Here is a 16,115-nt window from a genome sequence, read left to right as displayed (position 1 = left end):
TTTTCTCCCAGCACAGGCAACACAGAACTAGGGCACATAGATTTCGGAGAACGAAGACTGACAATCAGAGCGGGAGTGCAGCGGGAGCCATTTTGATGTTTTCTTCTTATCATTGGAGTTAAGAGAGGCGGGACTGCGCAGGCGTGTGACGTCTGGCAGTGAAGCACGGAAGATTTAAAAGGAACACAGTCTTATACAGCAGGCAGCATCGTTTTGCAGGCGGCAGAGTGAGCTGGGAGCAGAGTAAAGGCTTAAGGGCTTTGGCTCAATGGGCTTAGGTGGAAATAGGCGAGGCAAAGTAGGTTTGGTTTTCAATTTTTCCTGTCATTTGAGGAAAGGGGAAAGTATGAGGGTGAGTGCAGCTTGCTGTTCTTGGTGTCGGATGTGGGAGGTCCTGGAGTCTCCTAGCCTCCCGGACGTCCACATATGCGCCAGGTGCACCAAAATGTAGCTCCTAAGGGACCATGTTAGGGAACTGGAGCTGCAGCTAAATGACCTTCGTCTGGTCAGGGAGAGTGAGGAGTTGATAGAGAGGAGTTACAGGCAGGTGGTCACACCAGAGCCACAGGAGGCAGACAAGTGGATCATGGTTAGGAGAGGGAAGGGGAAGTGTCAGATACTAGAGAGTACCCCAGTGGCTGTGCCCCTTGACAATAAGTACTCCTGTTTGATTACTGTTGTGGGAGATAGTTAACCTGGGGGAAGCAACAGTGGCCATGCCTCCAGCACAGAGTCTGGCCCTGTAGCTCAGAAGGGTAGGGAAAGGAAGAGGAGGGCAGTAGTAATAGGGGACTCGATAGTTAGGGGGTCAGATGGCAATTCTGTGGATACAGTCAGGAGACCCGGATGGTAGTTTGCCTCCCTGGTGCCAGGGACCAGGATGTTTCTGATCGTGTCCAAGATATCCTGAAGTGGGAGGGTGAGGAACCAGAGGTCGTGGTACATATAGGTACCAATGACATAGGTAGGAAAAGGGAAGAGGTCCTGAAAGGAGAATTAGGGAGTTAGGAAGGGGGTTGAAAAGAAGGACCGCAAAGGTAGTAATCTCGGGATTACTGCCTATGCTACGCGACAGTGAGAGTAGGAATGGAATGAGGTGGAGGATAAATTCGTAGCTGAGGGATTGGAGCAGGGGGCACGGATGCAAGTTTCTGGATCATTGGGACCTCTTTTGGCGCAGGTGTGACCCGTACAAAAATGACGGGTTGCACTTCAATCCTAGGGGGACCAATATCCTGGCGAGAAGATTTGCGAAGGCTACTGGGGAGACTTTAAACTAGAATGATTGGGGAGTGGGAATCAAATTGAAGAGACTAGGAGAGAAGAGGTTAGTTCACAAACAGAGAAAGCTAGTAGACAGTGTGTGAGGGAGGATAGGCAGGGGACAGAGAACAGGAGAACCCAGATCGAAGTTGTAGGGGAGAAGGAAGAAAAAGATAACAAAGTTGTTTGCACCATCAGGGATAAACAGTGAGTAAGAGGTGGAGACTTTCTTAAATGCATCTATTTTAATGCTAGGAGCATTGTAAGACAGGTGGATGAGCTTAGAGCATGGATTGATACCTGGAAATATGATGTTGTAGCCATTAGTGAAACGTGGTTGCAGGAGGGGTGTGATTGGCAACTAAATATTCCTGGATTTCGTTGCTTCAGGTGCGATAGAATCGGAGGGGCAAGTGGGGGAGGTGTTGCATTGCTTGTCAGAGAAAATATTACAGCGGTGCTCTGGCAGGATAGATTAGAGGGCTCGTCTAGGGAGGCTATTTGGGTGGAATTGAGGAATGGGGAAGGTGTAGTAACACTTATAGGGGTGTATTATAGACCACCGAATGGGGAGCAAGAATTGGAGGAGCAAATTTGTAAGGAGATAGCAGATATTTGTTATAAGCACAAGGTTGTGATTGTGGGAGATCTTAATTTTCCACACAGACTGGGAAACCCATTCTGTAAAAGGGCTGGATGGTTTGGAGTTTGTAAAATGTGTGCAAGATAATTTTTTGCAGCAATACATAGAGGTACCAACTAGAGAAGGGGCAGTGTTGGATCTCCTGTTAGGGAATGAGATAGGTCAGGTGACAGAAGTATGTGTTGGGGAGCACTTCAGGTCCAGTGATCACAATGCCATTAGTTTCAATATAATTATGGAGAAGGATAGGACTGGACCCAGGGTTGAGATTTTTGATTGGAGAAAGGCTAACTTTGAAGAGACGCGAAAGGATTTAGAAGGAGTGGATTGGGACAATTTGTTTTATGGGAAGGACGTAATAGAGAAATGGAGGTCATTTAAAGGTGAAATTTTGAGGATACAGAAACTTTATGTTCCTGTTAGGTTGAAAGGAAAGGTTAGAAGTTTGAGAGAGCCATGGTTTTCAAGGGATATTGGAAACTTGGTTTGGAAAAAGAGAGAGATCTACAATAAATATAGGCAGCTTAGAGTAAATGAGGTGCTCAAGGAATATAAACAATGTAAAAAGAATCTTAAGAAAGAAATTAGAAAAGCTAAAAGAAGATATGAGGTTGTTTTGGCAAGTAAGGTGAAAATAAATCCAAAGGATCTCTACAGTTATATTAATAGCGAAAGGATAGTGAAGGATAAAATTGGTCCCTTAGAGAATCAGAGTGGATGGCTATGTGCAGAGCCAAAAGAGATGGGGGAGATTTTGAACAATTTCTTTTCTTCGGTATTCACCAAGGAGAAGGATATTGAATTGTGTAAGGTAAGGGAAACAAGTAGGGTAGTTATGGAAACTATGATGATTAAAGAAGCGGGATTACTGGCACTTTTAAGGAATATAGAAGTGGATAAGTCTCCGGGTCCTGATAGGATATTCCCTGGGACCTTGAGGGAAGTTAGTGTGGAAATAACAGGGGCTCTGACAGAAATATTTCAAAATGTCATTAGAAACAGGGATGGCACCGGAGGATTGGCGTATTGCTCATGTTGTTCCATTGTTTAAAAAGGGTTCTAAGGTTAAACCTAGCAATTATCGGCCTGTGAGTTTGATGTCAGTGGTGGGTAAACTGATGGAAAGTATTCTTAGAGATGGTATATATAGTTATCTGTATGGACAGGGTCTGATTAGGAACAGTCAACATGGATTTGTGTGTGGAAAGTCATGTTTGACAAATCTTATTGAAAGCTTTTGGGATGCTGGCCTTTATAAATCAGAGCATTGAGTATAGGAGTTGGGATGTAATGTTGAAATTGTTCAAGGCATTGGTAAGGCCAAATTTGGAGTATTGTGTACAGTTCTCGTCACCAAATTATAGGAAAGATGTCAACAAAATTGAGAGACCACAGAGAATTACTAGAATGTTACCTGGGTTTCATCTCCTAAGTTACAGAGAAAGGTTGAACAAGTTGGGTCTTTATTCTTTGGAACGTAGAAGTTTGAGGGGGGACTTGATAGAGGTATTCAAAGTTGATGTGGATAGGCCTTTTCCATTGAGAGTGGGGGAGATTCAAACAAGAGGACATGAGTTGAGAGTTAAAGGGCAAAAGTTTAGGGGTAACTCGAGGGGGAACTTCTTTACTCAGAGAGTGGTAGCTGTGTGGAACGAGCTTCCAGCAGAAGTGGTTGAGGGAGGTTCGATGTTGTCATTTAAAGTTAAATTGGATAGATATATGGACAGGAAAGGAATGGAGGGTTATGGGCTGAGTGCAGCTCAGTGGGACTAGGTGAGAGTAAGAATTTGGCACGGATTAGAAGGGCTGAGATGGCCTGTTTCCATGCTGTAAATGTACGGTTATTTAGAGTGAGAGGGGAACATTTTAAAAGGGACTTGCAGGGCAGCTTTTCATGCAGAGGGGAGAGTACATGGGATGAGCTGCCTGAAGAAGTGGTTGCAGCTGGTACAACAGTATTTAAGAAGCACTTGGACAGGTACATAAAAGAGCAGGGCTTAGAGGGATATGGGCTAAATGCAGGAAATTACGACTTGCTGAGTGGGCACCGTGAATGTCTTGGATTTGTTGGGCCAAAGGGCCTGTATCTATGCTCTGTTGTTCTATGATTCTACTAATATGCATTAATCACAATGTTTTTCAGCCTCCAATCTAATTTTAAAACACAGCATCCCCTCCTCTCTTAGAAGTCTGGTTCAACAATTTCCAAAACTAGCTCTCTCTTACAAAACTTATTCTGTCACTTCTCATCAATCTGCAATAACCACTTCTCCAGCCACTGGGCAAGAGTGATCCATTGACCCGGACAGCTGCTGAAGTGGTGAGATAGTGCCTGATCCTGCCCTCTGCAAGGCTCACCCATGTCCTGAGGGTGCAATGAAGTATAGGCAGCAGTGCACCCGCGTGTCTGCCATCTGACGCCGGTTCACTCGGGACTCAGAGTTCAGGAAATCTTCAAACCTGCTGTCGATATAATTCACAACCGGCTGCCAGCTGCAAGGAAACCAGATAAAGCATCAATCAGTGATAGACACAATCACTCCTCTGGGTGATGGCAACTTTCCAAGAGTGCAGTTTACATAAGGTGGAAGAGGTGGAGGGAGTAAACCCTGACATTACCAGTTAGTATTGTCCACCGCATCTCCAAAGCCTGGGGTGTCGACAACGGTCAGTGTAAGTTGTACTCCTCCCTCTCTGATCTGAACTTTTGCATGCTCAACCTGGAAACACAGAAAAACAGCACTCAGGATATTCATCAACTAATGCAACCTTTGCAGAGAAATTGGTGAGGAAGAATGCAGGGCAAACCTGCAGAGCACATAAAAGTGAATAGGCAGGCGATTATGGGATCCTGAGGCCAAACAGAGTCAGCTCACACACGTGCTGTTTAACTGGTGAGTTTTGGAGCAAGTAGAGACACACAAGCCCAAACTAAACATACCTACTAAAGCTCTAACAAGTCAGGGGTCAGGTGAGGGTGACCACACAAAAGCAATTTGAAAGGCTGAGAACTTCCTGCAACGGACTAACCCATCAGCACTACCGGTCCCGGCACAAAATACAAGCAACCCACCCAAACACTTCAGAGACTGCTCTCACACACGCACACAGCATGAACATCTCCACGAGCAGACACACACTGACAAACACTATATATAAAAAGGTATGGCCCTAGGAGTTAACAACAGGAATAGTGGGTCCCTGTAACATCTCAGGAAATTCGGTCGGTCACGGACAAAGAAACCGCTTGCTGATTATTACTAACTGCCTGTCTTTAGTGATGACTCTATATCCTACATTGATTGTAATTGGGAAAACCAAGGAAAGCACCAAGAACACCAAATATAAACACAATAAATTTTGTCAATGCTGGAAATCCAAAACAACATACACAAAACGAGGGAACTCAGTAGGCCAGGCAGCACCTATGGAGAATTGAACAATTAGTTGACGTTAGAGGGCAAGAGGCCTTCTTCAGGACTGGAAAGGAAGAGGAAAGATGCCAGAATAAAAGGTGGGGGGGGGGGAGGGAAGAAGGATGCTTCGAAGGTGATAGTGAAGCCAGGTGTGTGGGAAACGGATGGAGATGAAGGAATCCGATAGGAGAGGTGAGTGGACCAGGGGAGAAAGGAAAGGTGGAGGCTGCTAGGCAGATGAGAAGAGGTTAAGAGGCCAGAGTTGGGAACAGAAAAAGAGGGAAAGATTATTTTACCGGAAGGAGAAATTGATGTTTATGCCATCAGGTTGGAGGCTACCCAGATGGAATACGAGGTGTTCCTCCTCCATCCTGAGAGCGGCTTCGTCGTAGCACGAGAAGGTCATGGCCGGTATGTCAGAACGGGAATAGAAATCAGATTAAAATGATTGTGTACAGGGAAATCCCAAATTTATCACATAGAGCAGAGAACACAGAACATTCCCTAAGCCGGAGATTCAATGCTTTTCATTGAGATTACCAAAGAACACTACTGATCAAGTCCATCATATTCTGGAAAAACAAAATTGCTATATTAGGTGCCCATCAAAAAGTGAGGCAATCAACCAAAATCTCACTAATTCATATACCACCTATGACAGTATTAAGAATGACCACTGCCCAGTGGAGACAAATCCCTATCTTTACACCAAGAGACACTTCTACCTCATCACATGGGCTCACCACGAGACAAATTCAGAATAGATCTTACAGCTAAAAAGTGGGTATTAATGACATTCTCTCTCCTTCCCGCTTCTATCAGGCAGAAGGGACAAAAACCTGAAGGCACATACCACCAGACTCAAAGCCAGATTCTATCCTGCTCTTCTAAGACTAAATAGATCCCTATGATAAATTTAACTCTCTAAAGGATGCCTTGGTAGAATCAGCAAAGTCACTGATTCCTAAAAAAGAAAAAAGCACAAGGAATAAATGGATGACAGATGAAATTAAAAATCTAATGGAAGAAAGAAGACAGAAGAAAACAACTCCTATAGAACTTAAGTCCTGAGATAAAAAAGTTAAAAGCTTATGTCAAAAGGCCAAAGAAAAATGGTTAAGCAACACACATCAAAGTTGCTGGTGAACGCAGCAGGCCAGGCAGCATCTCTAGGAAGAGGTACAGTCGACGTTTCAGGCCGAGGCCCTTCGTCAGGACTAACTGAAAGAAGAGCTATGAGAGATTTGAAAGTGGGAGGGGGAGGGGGAGATCCAAAATGATAGGGGAGGACAGGAGGGGGAGGGATGGAGCCAAGAGCTGGACAGTTGATTGGCAAAAGGGATATGAAAGGATCATGGGACAGGTGGCCCAGGGAGAAGGAAAAGGGAGAGGGGGGAAAAAACCCAGAAGATGGGCAAGGGGTATAGTCAGAGGGACGGAGGGAGAAAAAGGAGAGAGAGAGAAAGAATGCGTGCATATAAACAAATAACGGATGGGGTACGAGGGGAGGTGGAAGTTTGAAAAGTCAATGTTCATGCCATTAGGTTGGAGGCTACCCAGACCGAATATAAGGTGTTGTTCCTCCAACCTGAGTGTGGCTTCATCTTTGTGTAGCACTTATTCCGCTTACAAGGATAAGTGCCAGGAGAGAGATCAGTGGGGAGGGATGGTGGGGATGAATGGACAAGGGAGTTGCGTACGGAGCGATCCCTGCGGAATGCTGGGGGGGGGGAGGGAAAGATGTGCTTAGTGGTGGGATCCCGTTGGAGGTGGCCTAAGTTAGGGAGAATAATATGTTGGACCCGGAGACTGGTGGAGTGGTAGGTGGGGACCAGGGGAACCCTATTCCTAGTGGGGTGGCGGGAGGATGGAGTGAGATCAGATGTGCGTGAAATGGGGGAGTTGCGTTTGAGAGCAGAGTTGATGGTGGAGGAAGGGAAGTCTGCTACACATGCCCTTACACTTCCTCCCTTACCACCATTCAGGGCCCCAGACAGTCCTTCCAGGTGAGGTGACACTTCACCTGTGAGTCGGCTGGGGTGATATACTGCGTCCGATGCTCCCGATGTGGCCTTCTATATATTGGCGAGACCCGACGCAGACTGGGAGATCATTTTGCTGAACACCTACGCTCTGTCCGCCAGAGAAAGCAGGATCTCCCAGTGACCACACATTTTAATTCCACATCCCATTCCCATTCTGACATGTCTATCCACGGCCTCCTCTACTGTAAAGATGAAGCCACACTCTGGTTGCAGGAACAACACCTTATATTCCGTCTGGGTAGCCTCCAACCTGACAGAATGAACATCGACTTCTCTAACTTCCACTAATGCCCCACCTCCCCCTCGTACCCCATCCGTTATTTATATACACACATTCTTTCTCTCTCTCTCTCTCCTTTTTCTCCCTCTGTCCCTCTGACTATACCCCTTGCCCATCCTCTGTGTTTTCCCCCCTCCCCCTTTTCTTTCTCCCTAGGCCTCCTGTCCCATGATCCTCTCATATCCCTTTTGCCAATCACCTGTCCAGCTCTTGGCTCCATCCGTCCCCCTCCCACTTTCAAATCTCTTACTAGCTCTTCCTTCAGTTAGTCCTGACGAAGGGTCTCGGCCCGAAATGTCGACTGTACCTCTTCCTAGAGATGCTGCCTGGCCTGCTGCATCCACCAACAACTTTGATGTATGTTGCTTGAATTTCCAGCGTCTGCAGAATTCCTCGTGTTTGAGAAGAATAGTTAAACCAGGAATGTGAGCAAATAGAAAGAATCCCTATTACTGATCCAAAAAGGTTACATCAACAAATCAAGAATATCACTGGTAAAAAGCTCCTCTGTTCTTCAGGTGGATGTTTCAAAGCAAAGGACGGTACCATTATCATGGAAAAAGATCAGATTATGAACAGATGGACTGAGTATATTCAGGAATTGTTTGAAGATGATCGAGGCAAAAAAATAGAAATTAAGAAAAGCATTGAAGGTCCAAGTATTTTAAAATCTGAAATTCGTAATGCAATAAATAAGATGAAGAAAGGAAAGGCAACAGGTCCTGATGAATTAGTAATACAACAAATTATCGCCCTTGAAGATTATGGAATTGAAAAACTTACTGATTTAATCAATAAAATTTATGAGACTGGAATAATATCAGAAGAGGTGAAAAAATCAGTATTTATCACTTTTCCTAAGAAAGCTGAAGCAATAGAATGTGAATTACATAGGACCATAAGTTTAATGAGTCACTAAGATACTTCTAACAATTTTGATGACAAGAGCTAAAAGTAAGATACAAGCTGAAATAGGCAAAGAACAATGTGGCTTTGGGAAAGACAAAGGTACAAGAAACGCAATATTGATGTTAAGGATACTAACAGAACGAGCTATTCGACTGCAGAAAGATTTGTTTGTTTGTTTTATCGACTACACAAAAGCATTTGATAAAGTGAAGCACAATAAGTTATTTGAAATATTACAGGAAACTCTAGATCTAGATTTGAAAGACCTCTGCCTAATCAGAAATCTGTACTGGGAGCAAACTGCCGCTGTAAGAATAGATGGAGAAGTGAGTCAGTTTACGAAAATCAAGAGAGACAAGGGTGTTTCTCCCCTGATTTACTTAATGTGTACAGTGAAACAATATTACAAAAAATAAGAGATATCTTGGGGATCAAAGTAGGCGGTGAAAACATCAATAATTTCAGATATGCAGATGAAACAGTGTTAATTGCAAGTATGCAGGAAGAACTACAAAACTTAATTGATATAATTGTTGAAGAAAGTGCAAAAATGGGTCTATCTATCAATTGCAAAAAGACAGAATGTATGGTGATATCCAAAAAGAAGGAGAATCCTATCTGCAGGCTAAGAATAAATGGGGAAGACATAAAACAAATACAGAACTTTTGCTACTTAGGAAGCTGGATGACATCAGATGGCAGGTGCGACTTGGACATCAAAAGAAGAATAGGGATGGCAAAAGACACCTTTACAAGAATGAAGAGTATACTGACCAATACTAAACTAGGCATGACAATCCGCCTCAGAGTACTGAAATGTTACGTTTATCCAGTTATGTTATATGGATCAGAATGTTGGACGGTATCTAGTAAAATGAGGAAATGAATTGTAGCAGCAAAGATGTGGTTTTTGAGGAGGATGCAAAGAATATCATGGACGAAACAAATATCCAACGAGGATGTCATGAACAGAGCAAACACAAGAAGAGAAATAATGTATGAGATCATGAAAAGGCAATGTAACTTCATTGGACGTGATTAGGAAAGAGGAGTTAGAATGCACGGTAATTATGGGAAAGATTGAAGGGAAGAAAGCAAGAGGAAGGCAAAGACAAATGATGATGGAGACAGCAGCCAGAGAACTGGAAATGAATACCAATGAATTGATCCACTTGACCTGAAACAGGAGTGTGTGGGCCATGGCAGTCAAAGCTCAAACTGGGCACGGTACCTGATGATGATGATGATGATGATGACTATGCTAAAATAGACTCTTCACCTCCTAATCCTACCTCGTTAATCTTGCACCTTGTTTACTTGCACTTTCTCTGTAGCTATTATGCTTTATCCTGCATTGTCATTGTTTTACCTTGTTCTACCTCAAAGTACTGTGTAATGATTGATCTGTATTAACACTACAGTTGGCCCTCCTTATCCGCGAGTTCTGCATGCGCGAATTCAACCAACCGCGAATCGAGGAAATCCGTAAGTGCTCTTCCAGCACTTGTTGTTCAAGCATGTACAGACTTATTTTTCTTGTCATTATTCCCTAAACAATGCAGTATAACAACTATTTTACATAGTATTTACATTGTATTAGGTATTATAAGTAATCTACAGAAGATTTGAAGTATACAGGAGGATGTGCATATGTTATCGTGGATCGGGATCGAAATCGAAATAAAAAAACGGAAGTTCTCTACTAAGTAAGTCGGAACAGGTACATCTGGTATTATTTAGTGTCAGTTAGTCAAATGTTTGTCTAAGTATATAGTATATATTTTACCTTTCTATCCATATAACACACTCAAGAAATGTAAGTTTCAGCTCCGGGCTCAGGAACGGAAGTTCCCGAGTTCGATCCAGTGACAGACCACTCCCGAGCGTGATCTCCATCCGTGCCGGGTTGATGCGGAGGATCAAAAACCCAATAATTAAACCACTGTGTTGTTTAGTAATAATTGTAGCTATCATTGGGGTAGGGCCTTTCTCACTTTATCCTTTGAAATTGTTCCGATCGCTGACCGACTGTAGCCTAACGTTTTTCCAATGACCGATGGCGTTTCACCTCTTTCCGATGGCTTTATTATTTCCACTTTATTTTCAATCGTGATCGTAATTATTTTCGTGAACAGAAACACTGCAGATTCAGAGCTCCGTCGCCTGGTCCTAATGTCCACCGCACTGAGACAGGTTGAATGAGGTCTAGGGTTCCGCTGGGTCCAAAGTTCCGCCGCATTGAAACAAGTTGAATAAGGGGCTTGAGCATCTGCGTTTTTTGGTATCCGCGACTGGTCCCGGAACCAATGCCTCGCGGATAAGGAGGGCCCACTATCCGCGAGGCATTGGTTTCGGGACCACTATATACAAGACGAGCTTTTTACTGTATCTCAGTACATGACAATAATAAACCAACTCAAATTGCTCTAGCATAATGAGCTGATAAACCTGTCACTATACCATTATCCGGTTCAATGAGTGTAGAAATATATGGTTACAGTACCACCAGAAGCAGCTGTGTCAAACTTTCCTAGCTGCATTAGAAAATGTTAAACAGAAAAGCATATTCTACAGGTCGAGTTAAGCAACAACGTGGTTGACATCTAAGTTCCACAGAGCTACGGTAAAATTGTGAATCATCCAGTAGGACAGCAGCACTCTTAGATACAGTGACTTCTAAAAAAGGGAATAAAGATGTTATTCCCTTTTTTAAACATTTTTATATGATCACAAGACAATGCTGAACATTAAGAACTTAAAGCTCTGCAGGCCTACCCCATCAGCGAGTTGCTCGTTGGCAGAGAAACTGAAAAAGCTGGACTTGGTGCAGAACATGTTGCTGCCTACCAGAGAGGGACATCAAAGGTGGTGTACAGTCTAACAGCAACACTTTTCTTATGGTTGCAAGACTCTGTGGGACACAGATAATGTGGAATGCTACAATTCTGGTTCACTAGTTTATTGGTGAGACCGACAGCAGGACAGCTCGTGGCTTCGGGCATAATAAGAGCTATGCCTGAAGCCGTGGTGTTGCCCATTTGCAGCCTTTGGGGGCAGAGGCATTGCAGTATGTGCTGGAGGTGGCATGGCACAGCATCTGTGCTGCCGGAGATGCCCTCCACTGTTTGCTCAGCCGAAGACAGGCTGTATTGTGTTTGACTACCGACTGCTGCAGTACTGATCAACTCAGGGACTAGAACTATGTATCTTTTGTGTGCCTGTATTTTACTGCCATCTTATAAGTGCTATATGTGCTTTGTGCTGTATATGACTGTTGGTAACGTGTCTTGTCCCCAGAGTAACGCTGTTTTGTTTGGCTGTATTCATGTACAGTGGAAGGATAATTAAACGTGAATTTGAACTTGAACAGTGAACATCTACTGCACCACCATTAGCCACAAGGAAAATAAACATGTGACAAAGAGCCGTTTCCACTTGCAGAAAGGCGAGGAAAGGATCCAGATACAAATTAATCAGCCAGTGTAGCTACATTAATATTTTGATAATATGACTGATTTGGAGTTGAGTAAACAAGGCATAATATCAAAGCTTACACATAATATACTGTGCTGAATTGCAATAAACTTCAGGAGGTCATAAACGATAGTAAAGAGAAGCGGCAAACTCAAAATGCACACGATTTAACACAGAACACAAAGTGACATCCGTTTATTAAAAGAGAAAAAAAAGGGCAATATGAACACAATGATATAAAAGGCATGCAGGAGCTGAGAAATTTAAGTTAAACCATTTGGTCTTGTACCCTGTTAATTAAGGTAGGAATGCTGGATGAGTGCACTGAATTCTTGGACCACACTTTAAGGATGTCAAAGCTGTAAAGGGGGAAGGCAGAGAGAACGCAGAGAAGTGCCCAAGGTGAGAGACCAGCCCGATGGAAGAAGTGGAGACAAACTGAAACTACGAATACACACCCATGAAATATACAGTAGAAGACAAAACTCAGAGACAGCAGCATATCTCTTGCACAGTTACAAAAACAGAAACTGCTGGAAGATCAGACAGCAGTATTAATGTCTCAATCTGACCCTTCATTAGAACGGTTTCACTTTCCAAGGATGTTACCTGATGTGCTGAATTTTCCCAGCAGTGTTTTTATTTCAAATTCCCAGCATCTCCAGATTTTTGATTACCTGTACAGTTTTCTTGATCCTGAGTGATGGACCAGGGTACTCTTTGGAGTACAGTTCAGACAGAAAGAGTGAATTGATCAATGTTGATTTGCCAAGACCTGACTCACCTGTTGGAGAAAAGATAATGCAGTCAAAAACAGTCAAGCCTGGGTTTCATGTGGATATCCATGTCTAACACATATTCACCCTTTTCCAAAGAACCAGTTGACAAGATGCTTGGAGTTGGTCACAAACTTCTCAGTTTAGCATAAACTCTACCTTTTCTGTGCATCTATACAATTTACACCCAGCCAAGGAAACTATTTGCATGTAGTGACTATATGACTTTGAGTTGGAATGCAGCACAATACAAGCCTTCAGCCCACAAAGTTGTGCCAAACACCTCCCTACTTAGAAATTACTAGGGTTACCCATAGCCCTCTATTTTTCTAAGCTCCAAGTACCTAGCCAAAAGTCCCTAAAAAGTCTCTATCGTATCCGCCTCCACCACCGTTACCGGCAGCCCATTCCATGCACTCACCACTCTCTGCGGAAAAAACTTACCCCTGACATCTCCTCTGTACCTACTCCCAAGCACCTTAAACCTGTGCCCTCTTGTGGCAGCCATTTCAGCCCTGGGTAAAAGCTTCTGACTATCCACTCGATCAATGCCTCTCATCATCTTATACACCTCTATCAGGTCACCTCTCATCCTCCGTCGCTCCAAGGAGAAAAGGCCGGGTTCACTCAACCTGTTTTCATAAGGCATGCAGCCCAATCCAGGCAACATTCTTGTAAACCTCTTCTGCATCCTTCCTATGGTTTCCACATCCTTCCTGTAGTGAGGCAGCCAGAACTGAGCACAATACTCCAAGTGGAGTCTAAACAGGGTCCTATATAGCTGCAACATTACCTCTTGGCTCCTAAATTCAATCCCACGATTGATGAAGGCCAATGCACCGTATGCCTTCTTAACCAGAGTCAACCTGCGCAGCAGCTTTGAGCGTCCTATGGACTCAGACCCCAAGATCCCTCTGATCCTCCACACTGCCAAGAGTCTTACCATTAATACTATATTCTGCCATCATACTTGACCTACCAAAATGAACCACTTCACACTTATCTGGGTTGAACTCCATCTGCCACTGCTCAGCCCAGTTTTGCATCCTATCAATGTCCTGCTGTAACCTCTGACAGCCCTCCACACTATCCATAACACCCCCAACCTTTGTGTCATCAGCAAACTTACTAACCCATCTCTCCACTTCCTCATCCAGGTCATTTATAAAAACCACGAAGAGTAAGGGTCCCAGAACAGATCCCTGAGGCACTTCACTGGTGACTGACCTCCATGCAGAATATGACCCCTCTACAACCACTCTTTGCCTTCTGTGGGCAAGTCAGTTCTAGATCCACAAAGCAATGTCCTCTTGGATCCCATGCCTCCTTACTTTCTCAATAAACCTAGCATTGGGTACATTATTAAATGCCTTGCTGAAATCCATATACACATCTACTGCTCTTCCTTCATCAATGTGTTTAGTCACATCCTCAAAAAAGTCAATCGGGTTCATAAGGCATAACCTGCCCTTGACAAAGCCATGCTGACTGAACCCAACCATATTATACCTCTCCAAATGTTCATAAATCCTGCCTCTCAGGATCTTCTCCATCAACTTACCAACCACTGAAGTAAGACTCACTGGTCTATAATTTCCTGGGCTATCTCTACTCCCTTTCTTGAATAAGAGACCAACATCCGCAACCCTCCAATCCCCCAGAACCTTTCCCGTCCCCATTGATGATGCAAAGATCATTGCCAGAGGCTCAGCAACCTCCTCCCTCGCCTCCCACAGCAGCCTAGGGTACATCTCATCCGGTTCCAGTGATTCATCCAACTTGATGCTTTCCAAAAGCTCCAGCACATCCTCTTTCCCAATATCTACCTGCTCAAGCTTTTCAGTCCACTGCAAGTCATCACTACAATCACCAAGATCCTTTTCCATAGTGAATACTGAAGTATTCATTAAGTACCTCTGCTATTTCCTCTGGTTCCATACATACTTTCCCACTGTCACATTTGACAGGTCCTATTCTTTCACATCTTATCCTCTTGTTCTTCACATACTTGTAGAATGCCTTGGAGTTTTCCTTAATCCTGCCCATCAAGACCTTCTCATGGTCCCTTCTGGCTCTCCTAATTTCCTTCTTAAACTCCTTCCTGTTAGCCTTATAATCTTCTAGATCTCTAACATTACCTAGCTCTCTGAACCTTCCGAAAGCTTTTCTTTTCTTCTTGACTAGATTTACTACAGCCTTTGTGCACCACGGATCCTGTACCCTACCATAACTTCCCTGTCGCATTGGAACGTACCTATGCAGAACTCCACACACATATCCCCTGAACTTTTGCCACATTTCTTCCGTAACTTTCCTTGAGAATATCTGTTCCCAATTTAAGCTTCCAAGTTCCTACCTGATAGCAAACAACAGGAATTCTGCAGATGCTGGAAATTCAAGCAATAAAGATCAAAGTTGCTGGTGAATGCAGCAGGCCAGGCAGCATCTCTAGGAAGAGGTGCAGTCGACGTTTCAGGCCAAGACCCTTCGTCAGGACTAACTGAAGGAAGAGTGAGTAAGAGATTTGAAAGTTGGAGGGGGAGGGGGAGATCCAAAATGATAGGAGAGGACAGGAGGGGGAGGGATGGAGCCAAGAGCTGGACAGTGATTGGCAAAAGGGATACGAGAGGATCATGGGACAGGAGGTCCGGGAAGAAAGACGGGGGGGGGGGGGTGGGGGGAGGGACCCAGAGAATGGGCAAGGGGTATATTCAGAGAGACAGAGGGAGAAAAAGGAGAGTGAGAGAAAGAATGTGTGTATATAAATAATGGATGAAGTACGAGGGGGAGGTGGGGCATTAGCGGAAGTTAGAGAAGAACCCCATCTGTTACTTATTTTTATACACACATTCTTTCTCTCACTCTCCTTTTTCTCCCTCTGAATATATCCCTTGCCCATCCTCTGGGTTCCCCCCTCCACTTGTCTTTCTCCCCGGATCTCCTGTCCCATGATCTTCTTGCATCTCCTTTGCCAATTACCTGTCCAGCTCTTGGCTCCATCCCTCCCCCTCCTGTCTTCTCCTATCATTTTGGATCTCCCCCTCCAACTTTCAAATCTCTTACTCACTCTTCCTTCAGTTAGTCCTGATGAAGGGTCTCGACCTGAAACATCGACTGCACCTCTTCCTAGAGATGCTGCCTGGCCTGCTGCGTTCACCAGCAACTTTGATGTGTGTTCCTACCTGATAGCCTCAAAATTCCCCTACTCCAATTAAATGCTTTTCTAACTTGTCTGTTCCTATCGCTCTCTCCAATGCTATTCTACAGAAGATAGAATTGTGATCACTATCTCCAAAATGCCCTCCCACT

At 44.0% G+C, this 16,115-nt stretch overlaps 1 protein-coding gene across 2 annotated transcripts in view; it reads right to left on the bottom strand.

Annotated features, from left to right (window-relative positions):
* LOC140210360 (septin-7-like) overlaps positions 1-16,115 on the bottom strand; it is a 90,266-nt gene that overhangs the window by 46,479 nt on the left and 27,672 nt on the right. For both annotated transcript variants that reach the window (XM_072279242.1, XM_072279243.1), the window contains exons 3-5: positions 12,708-12,814; positions 4,526-4,626; positions 4,265-4,399 (exon numbers count right to left, since the gene is read on the bottom strand). In XM_072279242.1, coding sequence (XP_072135343.1) covers positions 4,265-4,399; positions 4,526-4,626; positions 12,708-12,814 — 343 coding nt within the window. The remainder of the gene's footprint in view (positions 1-4,264; positions 4,400-4,525; positions 4,627-12,707; positions 12,815-16,115) is intronic.

This window comes from Mobula birostris, chromosome 15, assembly GCF_030028105.1.
Source record: "Mobula birostris isolate sMobBir1 chromosome 15, sMobBir1.hap1, whole genome shotgun sequence".
NCBI classification, from domain to species: domain Eukaryota; kingdom Metazoa; phylum Chordata; class Chondrichthyes; order Myliobatiformes; family Myliobatidae; genus Mobula; species Mobula birostris.
The sequence above is the reverse complement of the archived record's forward strand: the minus strand, read 5'-3'. Positions and strand labels throughout refer to the sequence as shown.